Source organism: Rana temporaria, chromosome 12 (assembly GCF_905171775.1).
Source record: "Rana temporaria chromosome 12, aRanTem1.1, whole genome shotgun sequence".
Classification (NCBI taxonomy): domain Eukaryota; kingdom Metazoa; phylum Chordata; class Amphibia; order Anura; family Ranidae; genus Rana; species Rana temporaria.
The window spans coordinates 2468080-2485063 of NC_053500.1; the positions used below are offsets into that span (position 1 = coordinate 2468080).

Below are 16984 nucleotides of genomic sequence, written 5' to 3' on the forward strand. Positions count from 1 at the left end.
AATAAAACACGCCCACATCATCCCCATTTGAATTAGGCGGGCTTACGCCGGCCCACATACGTTACACCGCCGTAACTTAGGGCGCAAGTTATTTCTGAATACGGAACTTGCGCCCTAATTTACGGCGGCGTAACGTATCTGAGATACGTTGCACCCGCAGAAAGATACGCTTATCTTTCTGAATCCAGCCCCTAGTTTCCACCTCTCTTTGTTACATTTCAGCGCTGCTGATCTCCTGCAGCATCTTTACAGCCGTTACAGATATAAAGACCGATAATGACTCTTTATATCACATGAAGTTATTGTTGGGGATTTTAGCAATTGGGTTTAAATTACAAAAGCGCTTTGTAAAATCTATTTATAAATTCATAAAATTTGTGGGAATGCAGGCAGAGTATGTAATCAGTATGCAGTGGGAATGCAGTCAGTACGCAGTGAAAATGCAGTGGTCATACAGTTGGTGTGCAGTGAGAATGCAGGTGGTGTACATTAGAAAATGCTGGTGGTGTGCAGTGAGAATGCTTGCAGTATGCAGTGGGAATGCTGGGGCAGTGTGCAGTGGGAATGCAATTAGTATGCAGTGGGAATGCTGGGGCAGTGTGCAGTGGGAATGCTGGGGCAGTGTGCAGTGGGAATGCAGTCAGTGTGCAGTGAGAATGCAGGCGGTTTGCAGTGTGAATGCAGGCGGTTTGCAGTGGGAACGCAGTCAGTGTGCAGTGGGAATTTTGGACAATGTGCTGTGTGAATGCAGTCGGTAAGCAGTGAAAATGCTTGCCATGTGCAGTAGGAATGCAGTCATTGTGCAGTGTCAATTCAGGCGGTGTGCAGTGAGAATGCAGGCGGTGTGCAGTGTGGATGCAGGTGGTGTGCAGTGGGGATGTAGGCGGTTTTCAGTGTGGATGCAGGCGGTTTTCAGTGTGGATGCGGGCGGTGTGCAGTGTGAATGCAGGTGGCGTGCAGTGGGGATGCAGGCGGTGTGCAGTGTGAATGCAGGCGGTGTGCAGTGTGAATGCAGGCAGTATGCAGTGTGAATGCAGGCAGTATGCAGTGTGAATGCAGGCAGTATGCAGTGTGAATGCAGGCGCTGTGCAGTGTGAATGCAGGTGGCGTGCAGTGTGAATGCAGGCAGTATGCAGTGTGAATGCAGGCAGTGTGCAGTGTGAATGCAGGCGGTGTGCAGTGTGAATGCAGGCAGTATGCAGTGTGAATGCAGGCGGTGTGAATGCAGGCGGTGTGCAGTGTGAATGCAGGCGGTGTGCAGTGTGAATGCAGGCGGTGTGAATGCAGGCGGTGTGAATGCAGGCGGTGTTCAGTGTGAATGCAGGCGGTGTGCAGTGTGAATGCAGGCGGTGTGCAGTGTGAATGCAGGCGGTGTGCAGTGTGAATGCAGGCAGTATGCAGTGTGAATGCAGGCAGTATGCAGTGTGAATGCAGGCGGTGTGCAGTGTGAATGCAGGCGGTGTGCAGTGTGAATGCAGGCAGTAGGCAGTGGGAATGCAGGCGGTGTGCAGTGGGAATGCAGGCGGTGTGCAGTGTGAATGCAGGCAGTAGGCAGTGTGAATGCAGGCGGTGTGCAGTGTGAATGCAGGCGGTGTGCAGTGTGAATGCAGGCGGTGTGCAGTGTGAATGCAGGCAGTAGGCAGTGGGAATGCAGGCGGTGTGCAGTGTGAATGCAGGCGGTGTGCAGTGTGAATGCAGGCGGTGTCAAGTGTTAATGCAGGCAGTATGCAGTGTGAATGCAGGCAGTAGGCAGTGTGAATGCAGGCAGTAGGCAGTGTGAATGCAGGCGGTATGCAGTGTGAATGCAGGCAGTATGCAGTGTGAATGCAGGCAGTAGGCAGTGTGAATGCAGGCGGTGTGCAGTGTGAATGCAGGCGGTGTGCAGTGTGAATGCAGGCGGTGTCAAGTGTTAATGCAGGCAGTATGCAGTGTGAACTCAGGCGGTGTGCAGTGTGAATGCAGGCGGTATGCAGTGTGAATGCAGGCGGTATGCAGTGTGAATGCAGGCAGTATGCAGTGTGAACTCAGGCGGTGTGCAGTGTGAATGCAGGCGGTGTGCAGTGTGAATGCAGGCGGTGTGAATGCAGGCGGTGTTCAGTGTGAATGCAGGCGGTGTGCAGTGTGAATGCAGGCGGTGTGCAGTGTGAATGCAGGCGGTGTGAATGCAGGCGGTGTGAATGCAGGCGGTGTTCAGTGTGAATGCAGGCGGTGTGCAGTGTGAATGCAGGCGGTGTGCAGGCGGTGTGCAGTGTGAATGCAGGCAGTAGGCAGTGGGAATGCAGGCGGTGTGCAGTGTGAATGCAGGCGGTGTGCAGTGTGAATGCAGGCGGTGTGCAGTGTGAATGCAGGCAGTAGGCAGTGGGAATGCAGGCGGTGTGCAGTGTGAATGCAGGCGGTGTGCAGTGTGAATGCAGGCAGTAGGCAGTGTGAATGCAGGCGGTGTGCAGTGTGAATGCAGGCGGTGTGCAGTGTGAATGCAGGCGGTGTCAAGTGTTAATGCAGGCAGTATGCAGTGTGAATGCAGGCAGTAGGCAGTGTGAATGCAGGCGGTATGCAGTGTGAATGCAGGCGGTATGCAGTGTGAATGCAGGCAGTATGCAGTGTGAATGCAGGCAGTAGGCAGTGGGAATGCAGGCGGTGTGCAGTGTGAATGCAGGCGGTGTGCAGTGTGAATGCAGGCGGTGTCAAGTGTTAATGCAGGCAGTATGCAGTGTGAATGCAGGCAGTAGGCAGTGTGAATGCAGGCGGTATGCAGTGTGAATGCAGGCGGTATGCAGTGTGAATGCAGGCAGTATGCAGTGTGAATGCAGGCAGTAGGCAGTGTGAACTCAGGCGGTGTGCAGTGTGAATGCAGGCAGTATGCAGTGTTAATTCAGGCGGTGTGCAGTGTGAACGCAGGTGGCTTGCAGTGGGTTTGACCCGAGTGTGCAGCAATCTGACCCGATGTAACATGTGGCCGTGTGTAGCGGGCGCCCTCCCCAGCCGGGGACCCCTCATCCTCTGATGCTGCTTCTGGTGTTTAAATAGTGTGTGAGGATCTCCCATTGGCTGAGCAGAGCACATCCTTCCTCCTGCTGATGTCACACACATTGGGGAACTGAGGAGGCTGCATCACTGGGGAGGGGGCTTCCTGCAGCCAGCACTGGGGCAGCAGACACAAAGATTGCTGTGCTGCAGAGAGTGCAGGCTCCTCTCTCTCCTCTCCGCTCAGCCATAAGGATCGCTCTGCAGCTGGATCTGGGAGAAGAGTGCTCTGCTGCAGGCTCTGGGTTCTGAAGGATTGCTCTGCAGCTGGGCTCTGCTACAAGAACTGCTCTGCGACTGGGTCTGCTGCTGCTGCTGAGGACTGGACTGGGTCTGTGAAGGACTGGACTGGGTCTGTGAAGGACCGGACTGGGTCTGTGAAGGACTGCACTAGGTCTGTGAAGGACCGGACTGGGTCTGTGAAGGACTGCACTAGGTCTGTGAAGGACCGGACTGGGTCTGTGAAGGACTGCACTAGGTCTGTGCTCTGCAGCAGGGTCTGGGGAGGCGAAGGACTGGACTGGTTTGGCATTGCTCTGTAGCTGGGATAAAGGACTGCACTGGGACTGGTTGGGGTCTGCAGCTGGTGTGAAGGACTGGGCTTGTTGTGGCGGAGTTCTGCAGCTGGGTCGGGGGCTGCCTTTGTGCCGGGACCGCTGTGTGCCCCCCCCCCCCTTGTATGGCTGCAGTGCTGTGATCAGCGGATAATCTTCAGCTGGCCCCTCTGTGCCCCCCGATGATGCTGGCCGAGGTCTGACATCCACTTATGTTCTCTAGAGGAGTCTACATCAGGAGCTTATTCTTCATCTAGGGTACCCCCCCCACAAAACTTACCACCCACCCTGTGCTCCTCACTGCTCTCCCCGACACCCCAATATCATGCTGCTGAAGGAGTACCGGATCTGCATGCCCCTGACTGTGGAAGAGGTAAGAGGTGATCTCCGGGTCACTAGGGGGGTTAATGGGGGTATCATGGATCTTCTCCATTGTCTTCTGTGTAATGTGATGAGTATCCCGGTACAAGTACTAGTCACCGGTGCTAGTAGAAGATTCTTCTAGTACCAGTACCTAGTACTTCTAGTACTTTGCATTGTGTGTAACCCATCGTCTTCTATTCCCTATGTACAGTAATCCCCCCAGTGATGGGGCATTCTTCTCTTATCAACAACTGGATCAGTGCTGGACTGGGATCATTAGATTCCTCTGTAATCCATTGTAATGGTAACCCATCCAGTGCTGGTGGCTGGTAAGTCTGCCCTAGTACTACGCAGAATTCTCCAGTATCATTAACCCCCTCAGTGCTGAAACTGGTGGAGTCTTTGGTACTATGAGCCCGGCTGCAAAATCCTCCTTTAGTTCTCGGGTACTGGTACTGGTACATTGCTCCCAGTGAGTACTGGTATTGGTACATTGCTACCAGTGAGTACTGGTATTAGTACATTGATACCAGTGAGTACTGGTGCTGGTGACTGGTATTGGTACATTGATACCAGTGAGTACTGGTAATGGTGGCTGGTACTAGTACATTGATACTAGTGAGTACTGGTACATTGATTCCAGTGAGTACTGGTGCTGGTGACTGGTATTGGTACATTGATACCAGTGAGTACTGGTGCTGGTGGATGGTACTGGTACATTGATACCAGTGAGTACTGGTGCTGGTGGATGTACTGGTACATTGATACCAGTGAGTACTGGTACTGGTGGCTGGTACTAGTACATTGATACCAGTGAGTACTGGTGCTGATAAATGGTATTGGTACATTGCTACCAATGAGTACTGGTGCTGGTGGATGGTACTGGTACATTGATACCAGTGAGTACTGATACATTGATACCAGCGAGTACTGGTGACTGGTATTGGTACATTGATACCGGTGAGTACTGGTGCTGGTGGATGGTACTGGTACATTGATACCAGTGAGTACTGGTACTGGTGACTGGTATTGGTACATTGATACCAGTGAGTACTGGTATTGGTACATTGATATCAGTGAGTACTGGTATTGGTGCATTGATACCAGTGAGTACTGGTACTGGTGACTGGTATTGGTACATTGATATCAGTGAGTACTGGTATTGGTACATTGATATCAGTGAGCACTGGTATTGGTACATTGATACCAGTGAGTACTGGTGACTGTATTGGTACATTGATATCAGTGAGTACTGGTATTGGTACATTGATATCAGTGAGCACTGGTATTGGTACATTGATACCAGTGAGTACTGGTGACTGGTATTGGTACATTGATATCAGTGAGTACTGGTATTGGTACATTGATATCAGTGAGTACTGGTACTGGTACTGGTATTGGTACATTGATATCAGTGAGTACTGGTACTGGTATTGGTACATTGATATCAGTGAGTACTGGTACTGGTATTGGTACATTGATATCAGTGAGTACTGGTACTGGTACTGGTATTGGTACATTGATATCAGTGAGTACTGGTGCAGTGCCAGGCCCATATCCCACCATTCTGCGACCCGTCTTACGCTGCGCCTTCTACTACTTTCTTGGTGGATTAGATCCCCCCCAGGACTGCGCTGGGCACAATGAATGGCGTCGGCCCAAAGTGATATCATTCGGTCCCCTGCCCTCTTCTGACCCGTTCAGTGCTGCCCCAGCTCCTGGGTATGTAGGTGACGGTATGTACACGGACTGGTAATTATTATGTATTCTTCATGCACTTAGCAGCACTTTTAACCCTCGAGCTGCTGCTGTGCTAGAGAGGCGTAGCAGTGAATACATTACAATTACACTCTGTTAGGTAATAACACTTCACTCCTCCCCCAGCGACCGCAATGTCTTTATAATGTCTTGTGATAGCTGAATATCCCCCCCCCCCCCTCCAGGGATCTCAGACTTGCTATTTTCTGCTGCGCTTTCATTTATTTTTTTATTCAAAGGCTGCATGGGGTCAGGGAAAGATAAAGACTCATCTCAGGATCACTTCCAAATTTCTGGGTTATTGTACCTATAGGTCAGGGGTCTCCAAACTGTGGCCCTGGGGGGGACAGATGTGGCCCTCTGCTTGCTTTTATCTGGCCCTTGGGGCACTATTTCATCCACTGATCTCTACAATGGGGCATGATTCCCCCCACTGAGACCAGTGAAGGGGCACAATTCCAACAATGACATCAACGATGGGACACAATTCCCTCCACTGACACTAAGGATGGGCCATAATTCCCCCCATTGAGACCAGTGAAGGGGCACAATTCCAACAATGACATCAACTATGGGGCACAATTCCATCCACTGACACCAAGGATGGGGCATAATTTCTCCCACTAAGACCAGTGAAGGGGCACAATTCCTCAATGACACCTACGATGGGACACAATTCCTCCCAGTGACAGCAATGAAGGGGCACAATTCCTCCCAATAACACCAACAGTTGGGTCCAATGACGCCAACAATGGGGCACAATTCCCCCCCAATGACACCAACAATGGGACACAATTCCCACCCTCTGCTTGCTTTTATCCGGCCCTTGGGGCACTATTTCATCCACTGATACCAACAATGGGGCATAATTCCCCCCACTGACACAAACGATAGGGCACAACTCTTCCCACCAACACCAACCATGGAGCAAAATCCCCCCCCCCCACTGACACCAACGATAGGGCACAACTCTTCCCACCAACACCAACCATGGGGCATATCCCCCCCCCCCACTGACACCAAGGGTGGGACACAATTACTCCCACTGAGACCAGTGAAGGGGCACAATTCCTCCCACTGACACTAACAATTGGGTCCAGTGACACCAACGATGAGGCAGAACTCCTCACTCCAACAAAGGGATATAACTTCTCCTTATAACACCAACATTTGGGTCCAATGACACCAATGATGGGGCACAATTTCTCCCATCAACACCAACAATAGGGCACAATTCCCACCCTCTGCATGCTTTTATCTGGCCCTTGGGGCACTATTTCATCCACTGACACCAACAATGGGGCACAATTCCTTCAAGGACACCAAAGATGGTGCACAACTCCTCCCACCAACACCAACAATGGGGCATAATTCCTCCCACTGACACCAAGGATGGGGCACAATTTCTCCCCACTGACACCAACAATTGGGTCCAGTGACACCAACGATGAGGCACAACTCCTCCCACCAACAAAGGGACATAATTCATCCCTATAACACCAACATTTAGGTCCAATGACGCCAACGATGGGGCACAATTCTTCCCACTGACACCAAGGATGAGGCACAACTCCTCACACCAACAAAGGGACATAACTCCTCCTTATAACACCAACAATTGGGTCCAATGACACCAATGATGGGGCACAATTCCTCCAAGGACACCAAAGATGGTGCACAACTCCTCCCACCAACACCAACAACGGGGCATAATTCCTCCCACTGACACCAACAATTGGGTCCAGTGACACCAACAATGAGTCACAATTCCTCCCACCAACACCAACAAAGGGACATAATTCATCCCTATAATACCAACATTTGGCTCCAATGATGGGGCACTATTCCTCCCAATGACACCAAGGACGGGGCATTGTTTTTCCCCACCGATGTCGGGACCTTTTCTACTCCCAATGGCCACAGTCGGGCCCCCCTAAAGTCTGAGGTGCAGTAAACTGGCCCGCTGTTATAGAAGTTTGGAGACCCCTGCTATAGGTAATGACCCCCCCCCCCCCCCATTCCCCAGAGGAGGAAGATTGTGATCACTTACATTTCTTCTGCATTTTCTGATCAGGAAGAATAAATAGGAAGCAGCCTACCAAACATTGTTACAAAGACATTTCTATATTGTTACATTGTATGTTTATGTTGCGATTGTTTTGCATGGCTGTGGTTGTAGCACCGGCTCTGAGTCATTTGTACCGCCTGTGTTTACAGTGGAAATATCCGACATTCCGACGTCTGGTGGGTGTCCATAGGGGGGCGCTCTGCAGGCTTTTTCTATCTGTACATTTAATAAACAGGTGCTGTAGGCTACCTACCCTGCTGTATACAAAGGTATAAGAACAGAAAGGAGGGGGCAGGGTTGTGATTTTTGGCTGTCTCTGTTTGCAGTCATGGAGTTTGTCTCTGCGTCACATTTCGGGGTATCGAAGGTGTAAACTGTTGGTTAGGGCTGGACACACACAGGGGGGGGGGGGGTTTCTCTGGCAGTCGTGATCAGCCCGCTACTCATCGCTGCACACAGGAAACAATGTATCGGGTAGAAATGATCCCGACCCAAATTTTAAGTCAAGGAGATAAACAAACATATACATGAACTGCTTTAGGATTTCTAAGCATGTTCATCCAGTCCTGTAATTCACACAGACCTGCAGACTACTAAACGCATTCAGTTTTGCCAGGAGCTCCCCTCTTGTAAGCATGTTTCCGGGGTTAGACTGACAACCCTGCAGAGCAACATGATCCCCCCCTGTCGGCTGACGTTACACAGAGCCGGTCTAGGATGGGGAAAGATTGCAACCATATGATTGGGAATCCGCCCACATGCCTGGATCAGCACTTGGCGTCTTGCTGAGAGCCTAAGCCAGCCGCTCCCGCCCCCTCCACAGCCCAGTGCTCCAGTGAGTGCGGGAGGTCAGAGCATAGAGATCCACTGAGAGCCTGAGCCGGCCGCTCCCGCCCCCTCCACAGCCCAGTGCTCCAGTGAGTGCGGGAGGTCAGAGCATAGAGATCCACTGAGAGCCTGAGCCGGCCGCTCCCGCCCCCTCCACAGCCCAGTGCTCCAGTGAGTGCGGGAGGTCAGAGCATAGAGATCCACTGAGAGCCTGAGCCGGCCGCTCCTGCCCCCTCTACAGACCAGTGCTCCAGTGAAGGGGTCAGAGCATTGAGAGCCTGAGCCGGCCGCTCCTGCCCCCACCACAGCCCAGCACTCCATTGAGTGCGGGGGGACAGAGCAAAGAACCATTAAGAGCCTGAGCCAGCTGCTCCTGTCCCCTCCATAGCCCAGCGTGTGCGAAGGGGGGTCAGAGCTGAGAGCCTGAGACGGCCACTCCCGCCCTCTTCCCGCTACAGGATATCTGGACGGGGCCTTTATGATTTTTTTCAAGTTCTTCACCCCGGCCCTTTCAAGAGATTTATGATACTGCGGGGTGGGGCTAATTGGCTGTCACATGATCCAAAAGATTTCGGTCTTCGGTAATTGGCCCCTTCCTCTTAGATTGTAACTGGCCCCTCCCTCTTAGATTATAATTGACCCCTTCCTCTTAAATTGTAATTGGCCCCTCCCTCTTAGATTGTAATCGCCCCTTCCTCTTAGATTGTAATTGGCCCCTCCCTCTTAGATTGTAATTGCCCCTCCCTCTTAGTTTGTAATTGGCCCCTCCCTCTTAGATTGTAATTGGCCCCTCCTTCTTAGATTGTAATTGGCCCCTCCTTCTTAGATTGTAATTGGCCCCTCCCTCTTGGATTGTAATTGGCCCCTCCCTCTTAGATTGTAATTGGCCCCTCCCTCTTAGATTGTAACTTACCCCTCCCTCTTAGATTGTAATTGGCCCCTTCCTCTTAGATTGTAATTGGCCCCTTCCTCTTAGATTGTAACTGGCCCCTCCCTCTTAGATTGTAATTGGCCCTTCCCTCTTAGATTGTAATTGGCCCTTCCCTCTTAGATTGTAACTGGCCCTTCCCTCTTAGATTGTAATTGGCCCCTTCCTCTTAGATTGTAATTGGCCCCTCCCTCTTAGATTGTAACTGGCCCTTCCCTCTTAGATTGTAATTGGCCCCTTCCTCTTAGATTGTAATTGGCCCCTTCCTCTTAGATTGTAATTGGCCCCTCCCTCTTAGATTGTAATTGGCCCCTCCCTCTTAGATTGTAATTGGCCCCTCCCTCTTAGATTGTAACTGGCCCCTCCCTCTTAGATTGTAACTGGCCCCTCCCTCTTAGATTGTAACTGGCCCCTCCGTCTTAGATTGTAACAGGCCACTCCCTCTTAGATTGTAACTGGCCCCTCCCTCTTAGATTGTAATTGGCCCCTTCCTCTTAGATTGTAATTGGCCCCTTCCTCTTAGATTGTAATTGGCCCCTCCCTCTTAGATTGTAATTGGCCCCTCCCTCTTAGATTGTAATTGGCCCCTCCCTCTTAGATTGTAACTGGCCCCTCCCTCTTAGATTGTAACTGGCCCCTCCCTCTTAGATTGTAACTGGCCCCTCCCTCTTAGATTGTAACTGTCCCCTCCGTCTTAGATTGTAACAGGCCACTCCCTCTTAGATTGTAACTGTCCCCTCCCTCTTAGATTGTAACTGTCCCCTCCCTCTTAGATTGTAACTGGCCCCTCCCTCTTAGATTGTAATTGGCCCCTCCCTCTTAGATTGTAACTGGCCCCTCCCTCTTAGATTGTAATTGGCCCCTCTGATTCCTCTTGTAATAATTTGTATTGTAATTGTACTGTCTGCCCTCATCATGTTGTAAAGTGCTGTACAAACTGTTGTCACCCTATAAATCCTGTATAATAATAATAATAATGTGGAAGATCTATTTGTGGGGAATCGTGCGATTTTTCTATGAGCAGTGAGGGGATAACAGACGGCGTCTTCAGCGACATATTCAGCGGAATGAAATAAAACTAAAGTGTAATGTATAGCGGCACATTCCATAACAATCAATGGGGCAGCAGCCTGGGGGCGCCCCGTCTCAGGGGGGCAATGTGACCGAAATGTTTTACAATAATTGCCTTCGGTATTTCCATTCGTCACTTTCCCTGATTCTCTCCGCCGCTGTGACTGCAGAGAAGGGGTGTTGTGCGGGAGGAGAATGAGGACGGGCGAGGACATGTCTGGCCCTGACTTCGCCTGCTGCTACGTCCTTCATTCCAAAGCTGGAATTTGTGTCGGGGGCTGGGAAACACCGGTGGGAAGGAAACCCTCACAAGTGACTTCTCCCATCCCCCCCCTTTGGGCTGTTTGATATATTGTTTATTCGTTATTAGCGGCCATACTGATCAGAAATGTTTCCATAAAGAAGACTTACAATGGCAGAAAATAAAAAAATTTCTGCACTGAACTAGAATGCACCTAAACGCGTCGGAAAAACACATGTCCCCGTGTAAGGTGAAGAAAGAACTTTAAGAAATGCATCCAAAACGCACTAAAATGCACCTAATTGATTAGGAGCACTCTCTCAAAAGGGTCAAAATGTCAATGGTCCCAAAAATGTGTCAAAAGTGTCCGATGTGTCTGCCGCAATGTCGCAGTCACGATAAAAATCACAGATCGCCACCATTACAAGTAAAAAAATACTGAAAAATGCCATAAAACTATCCCATATTTTGTAGACGCTATAACTTTTGCGCAAACCAATTAATAAACGCTTATTGCGTTTTTTTTTTTTTTTTTTAAATATGTGGAAGAATACGTATCGGCCTAAACTGAGGAAGAAATACATTTTTTATATATATATATATATATATATATATATATATATATATATATATATATATTTTTTTTAGGGATATTAATTATAGCAAAAAGTGAAAAATAATGTGTTTTTTTTTTCAAAATTGTCGCTCTTCTTTTGTTTATAGCGCAAAAAATAAAAACCGCAGAGGTGATCAAATACCAAAAGAAAGCTCTATTTGTGGGGAAGAAAGTACGCCACACGACCGCGCAATTGTCCGTTAAAGCAACGCAGTGCCGAATCGCAAAAAGTGCTCTGGTCAGGAAGGGGGGGGGGTAAAATCTTCGGGGCTGAAGTGATTAAAGTGAAAATCTATTTATAACTTTTCTGGATATTTTTGTTTTATTTTATTCTGTCTCTCGCTGTTATAATAAACCGACCAATATAATTATAGACCGATCGTTTCTTTGTCAGACGTACAAAATCAGCAGCCGATCGAATACTCCCCCCCCCCCCCCCTCACTGTTTATGTTTTGGTGGGTGGAGCTCTGGGTGTGAGACTATTGGAAGATTGCTACTTTTTGCATAAGAAGACTTCACATTGGTGGAAACAAATCTTTCATTTTCTTTTTTGCAGGGACATTTGTTTCCTTTATTTAGTTTTTTATTCATTTTTTTTACGATTTTTGCAACTTTTTTTTCTCACAAGTGTGGCCTGTGTTCATATTCTTTATCCATCTGGTATTAGATTTATTATATATATATATATTATATATTCACCTCTTTGTGTGCTGTTGATTTTTTTCTGCTGACTTTTTTGCTGCTGACTTTATTTTGTTGAACCTTTTTGCTCATTTTTGCTGACAGTATTACGTCTGTGTTGTCCCTGCCTTGCCCTCAACGACCTTACAATTTAAGGATCACGTCTCACATCCTGGGGCAAGTTTAGACAGGAGCCCCTCACCCCACCGGCGTGTCTTTGGAATGTGGGAGGGGCAGGGAGAACTTGCAAACTCCATGCAGGTGGTGATGAAGATTGGAACTGACGATCTCGGTGCTGCCGGGCGGAAATGCTAACCACTTATCCACTGCGCTGCTGACCTAAAGGTGTGACCGAGCACCGCGTGCGCGTTTCCCGAGCGCCGTATGTAGGGCAGCCTGTTCTCTTCGTTGGGCTTCTCTATGTGCGAGAAATGCCCCAAAAAAACATCGAACCGCCTAGTGCTGCGGGAGAATGATGGAACCGCCTAGTGCTGCGGGAGAATGATGGAACCGCCTAGTGCTGCGGGAGAATGATGGAACCGCCTAGTGCTGCGGGAGAATGATGGAACCGCCTAGTGCTGCGGGAGAATGATGGAACCGCCTGTCCCTTTAAAAAAAAAAATGGGTCACTTTTATTCCTATCCCTTGTAATAGAAAAAAGCATGACAGGTCCTCTTATATATGAGATCTGGGGGGTCAAAAAGACGTCACACCTCATATTTACACTACAATGCAATACAATTTTTTTTTTTTTTTTTTCAATAAAATGTTTTCCCCTTTAACCACTTCCATACCGGGGGGCACCTACGCACCTTCCTGTCCAAGCCAATTTTCAGCTTTCAGCGCTGTCGCACTTTGAATGACAATTGCGCGGTCATGCTACACTGTACCCAAACAATTTTTTTTGCATTTTGTACCCAAATAAAATCCAATGTTTTTTTTCTTTCCCCACAAATAGAGCTTTCTTTTGGTGGTATTTGATCACCTCTGCGGTTTTTATTTTTTGCGCAACAACTAAAAAAAGACCGAAAATGTTGAAAAAAAAAGTTTTTTTATTTTTTTCTGTTATTTTTTTGGGCACTGATTGGCATCTATTGTGCTTTTTTTTTTTATTTTTTTTTTTACATGTGGATGGCCATGGGGGATGTACCTGGCCATCCACATGTCGCCCCCTTCCCGGGTGGTCCTGGCAGCTTCCCTGGTGGTCCAGTGTGGGCATCCGAGGGGGGGCTTCGCTGATAAACAATCAGCGCGAACCCCCCCCTGTCAGGAGAGCCGCCGATCGGCTCTCCTCTACTCGCGTCTGTCAGACGCGAGTGAGGAAGAGCTGATCAACGGCTCTTCCTGTTTACATCATGATCAGCCGTGATTGGACACGGCTGATCACGTGGTAAAGAGCCTCCGCCGGAGGCTCTTTACCGAGATCGGAGATGCAGGGTGTCAGAGTGACACCTCGCATCACCGATAGGCGCGCTGCGCGCCCCCATGGGCGTGCGCCGGCATATTATCCTGCTGGACGTCAATAGACGTCCAGTCAGGATTACACAACCACTTTCTGGACGTCAATTTACTATTGACCAGGCGGGAAGTGGTTAAGGTGGTCGGGTGGAAGTGACATTTGACGTCGCTTCCGCCATCCAACGTCATTGAGTGGAGTGGCGGCCATCATTCCCTCCCTCGACTCACAGCCTCTGAGGGGAGAGAATCGGATCGTCCCTGGCGCTACCGGGGGCTCCGGTAGGCAGCGGAGACGACCAAAGCGTGGCGGGAGGAGGCATTTCTCCTCCGTCCACCTATTAAAAGTGATCTTGCGGCAAATCCGCCGCAGAGACCACTTTTGTCGTAAAGAGGACCGCCCGCCGTTTCAGAAAAATACCAGGGGCTATGGCAACTATCTGCTGCCATAACAACGGTATTCACCGGCAAAGTACCAACGTACAGCTACAGTCACACTATAAATCGCTGATCGCCGCCATTACTAGTAAAAAACATAATAAAAAAAAAAAAATTGATTGCACAAACCAATCAATAAACGCTTGAAAAGAAATGTAGCAGAATATAAATTGGGATAAATTGATGAAGAAATTCAATTTTTTACACTTTTTTATTGGTTGTTTTAGCAGAAAATATAAACGTTTTTTTGTTTCAAAATTGTCGCTCTTTTTTTGTTTATGGCGAAAACATAAAATAAACCGCAGAGGTGATCAAATACCACCAAAAGAAATCTCTATTTGTGGGCAAAGAAAAAACATTGATTTTATTTGGGTACAACGTCGCACGACCGCGCAATTGTCAGTTTGCAGGTGCCGTATAGCAAAAAAAAAATGGTCTGGTCACGAGGGGAGGGGGGGGGGGGGGTAAAATCTTCCGGGGCTGAAATGGTTAATAACAACAGATGATTCCTCCCAAACACAGACTGTTGCGGTTTGTATCTCAGCGCAGGTTCTTTCGCTCTCATTTCCATGGAAAGCGGAGGGTGTCTTCAGCAGCGTGCGGAGCGCGGCTGTCCGCTGATTGGACGGGAGCCGCTGCCTCTGAATGAAGGAGGATTAGGAAGAGGGGAGGAGGGGCAGATTCCGCAGCTCATTCACTCGCCGCTCAATCAGTTCAGGATTCTGAGGTAGAATATATTAATGGAAGGAACCATTCACAAAATTCACAGAGGCTCGCACACCGACCACCAATAGGAACCGATCCTACAGATCCGATCTCCAGAGTCATCCTCATTCCAACGCTCACATCTATTCTTATTCAGGGGCCAGCACACCCCCGCAGAACACTCTGCTATGCAGACTATTGCCCCATCTGACCAATGGAGGCTATTATATTATTATACAAGATTTATATATATTATTATACCCGGGAACTCAGCACAGGGATGGTGGGAACCCCTCATAATGGGGCACAGCGGGTGTACAGACCCGGGAACTCAGCACAGGGATGGTGGGAACCCCTCATAATGGGCACAGCGGGTGTACAGACCTGGGAACTCAGCACAGGGATGGTGGGAACCCCTCATAATGGGCACAGCGGGTGTACAGACCCGGGAACTCAGCACAGGGATGGTGGGAACCCCTCATAATGGGCACAGCGGGTGTACAGACCCGCGAACTCAGCACAGGGATGGTGGGAACCCCTCATAATGGGGCACAACGGCTGTACAGACCCAGGAACTCAGCACAGGGATGGTGGGAACCCCTCATAATGGGCACAGCGGGTGTACAGACCCGGGAACTCAGCACAGGGATGGTGGGAACCCCTCATAATGGGAACAGCGGGGGTACAGACCCGGGAACTCAGCACAGGGATGGTGGGAACCCCTCATAATGGGCACAGCGGATGTACAGACCCGGGAACTCAGCACAGGGATGGTGGAACCCCTCATAATGGGCACAGCGGGTGTACAGACCCGGGAACTCAGCACAGGGATGGTGGGAACCCCTCATAATGGGCACAGCGGGTGTACAGACCCGGGAACTCAGCACAGGGATGGTGGGAACCCCTCATAATGGGCACAGCGGGTGTACAGACCCGGGAACTCAGCACAGGGATGGTGAGAACCCCTCATAATGGGGCACAGCGGGGGTACAGACCCGGGAACTCAGCACAGGGATGGTGGGAACCCCTGATAATGTGCACAGCGGGTGTACAAACCCGGGAACTCAGCACAGGGATGGTGGGAACCCCTCAAAGGGCACAGCGGGTGTACAGACCTGGGAACTCAGCACAGGGATGGTGGGAACCCCTCATAATGGGCACAGCGGGTGTACAGACCCGGGAACTCAGCACAGGGATGGTGGGAACCCCTCATAATGGGCACAGCGGGTGTACAGACCCGGGAACTCAGCACAGGGATGGTGGAAACTCCTCATAATGGGCACAGCGGGGGTACAGACCCGGGAACTCAGCACAGGGATGGTGGGAACCCCTAATGGGCACAGCGGGTGTACAGACCCGCGAACTCGGCACAGGGATGGTGGGAACCCCTCATAATGGGGCACAGCAGGTGTACAGACCCGGGAACTCAGCACAGGGATGGTGGGAACCCCTCATAATGGGGCACAACGGCTGTACAGACCCAGGAACTCAGCACAGGGATGGTGGGAACCCCTCATAATGGGGCACAGCGGGTGTACAGACCCGGGAACTCAGCACAGGGATGGTGGGAACTCCTCATAATGGGAACAGCGGGGGTACAGACCCGGGAACTCAGCACAGGGATGGTGGGAACCCCTCATAATGGGCACAGCGGATGTACAGACCCGGGAACTCAGCACAGGGATGGTGGAACCCCTCATAATGGGCACAGCGGGTGTACAGACCCGGGAACTCAGCACAGGGATGGTGGGAACCCCTCATAATGGGCACAGCGGGTGTACAGACCCGGGAACTCAGCACAGGGATGGTGAGAACCCCTCATAACGGGCACAGCGGGGGTACAGACCCGGGAACTCAGCACAGGGATGGTGGGAACCCCTGATAATGGGCACAGCGGGTGTACAGACCCGGGAACTCAGCACAGGGATGGTGGGAACCCCTGATAATGGGCACAGCGGGTGTACAGACCCCGGAACTCAGCACAGGGATGGTGGGAACCCCTGATAATGGGCACAGCGGGTGTACAGACCCAGGAACTTAGCACAGGGATGGTGGGAACCCCTGATAATGGGCACAGCGGTTGTACAGACCCGGGAACTCAGCACAGGGATGGTGGGAACCCCTGATAATGGGCACAGCGGGTGTACAGACCCCGGAACTCAGCACAGGGATGGTGGGAACCCCTGATAATGGGCACAGCGGGTGTACAGACCCAGGAACTTGGCACAGGGATGGTGGGAACCCCTCATAATG

The 16984-nt window shown here is 50.3% G+C and overlaps 1 protein-coding gene across 2 annotated transcripts in view; it reads left to right on the top strand.

Annotated features, from left to right (window-relative positions):
• The first annotated feature begins 3062 nt into the window (after positions 1–3062).
• The window catches only part of PITPNC1 (phosphatidylinositol transfer protein cytoplasmic 1), a 141667-nt gene continuing 127745 nt past the window's right edge, over positions 3063–16984 (top strand). The window contains exons 1-2 of one of the 2 annotated variants that reach the window (XM_040331321.1): positions 3063–3460; positions 3503–3951. In XM_040331321.1, the coding sequence (XP_040187255.1) occupies positions 3904–3951 (48 nt within the window). In that variant the 5' untranslated portion in view covers positions 3063–3460; positions 3503–3903. Of the gene's footprint in view, positions 3952–16984 lie in introns of both variants that reach the window. The other variant, XM_040331322.1, reaches the window with a different exon arrangement.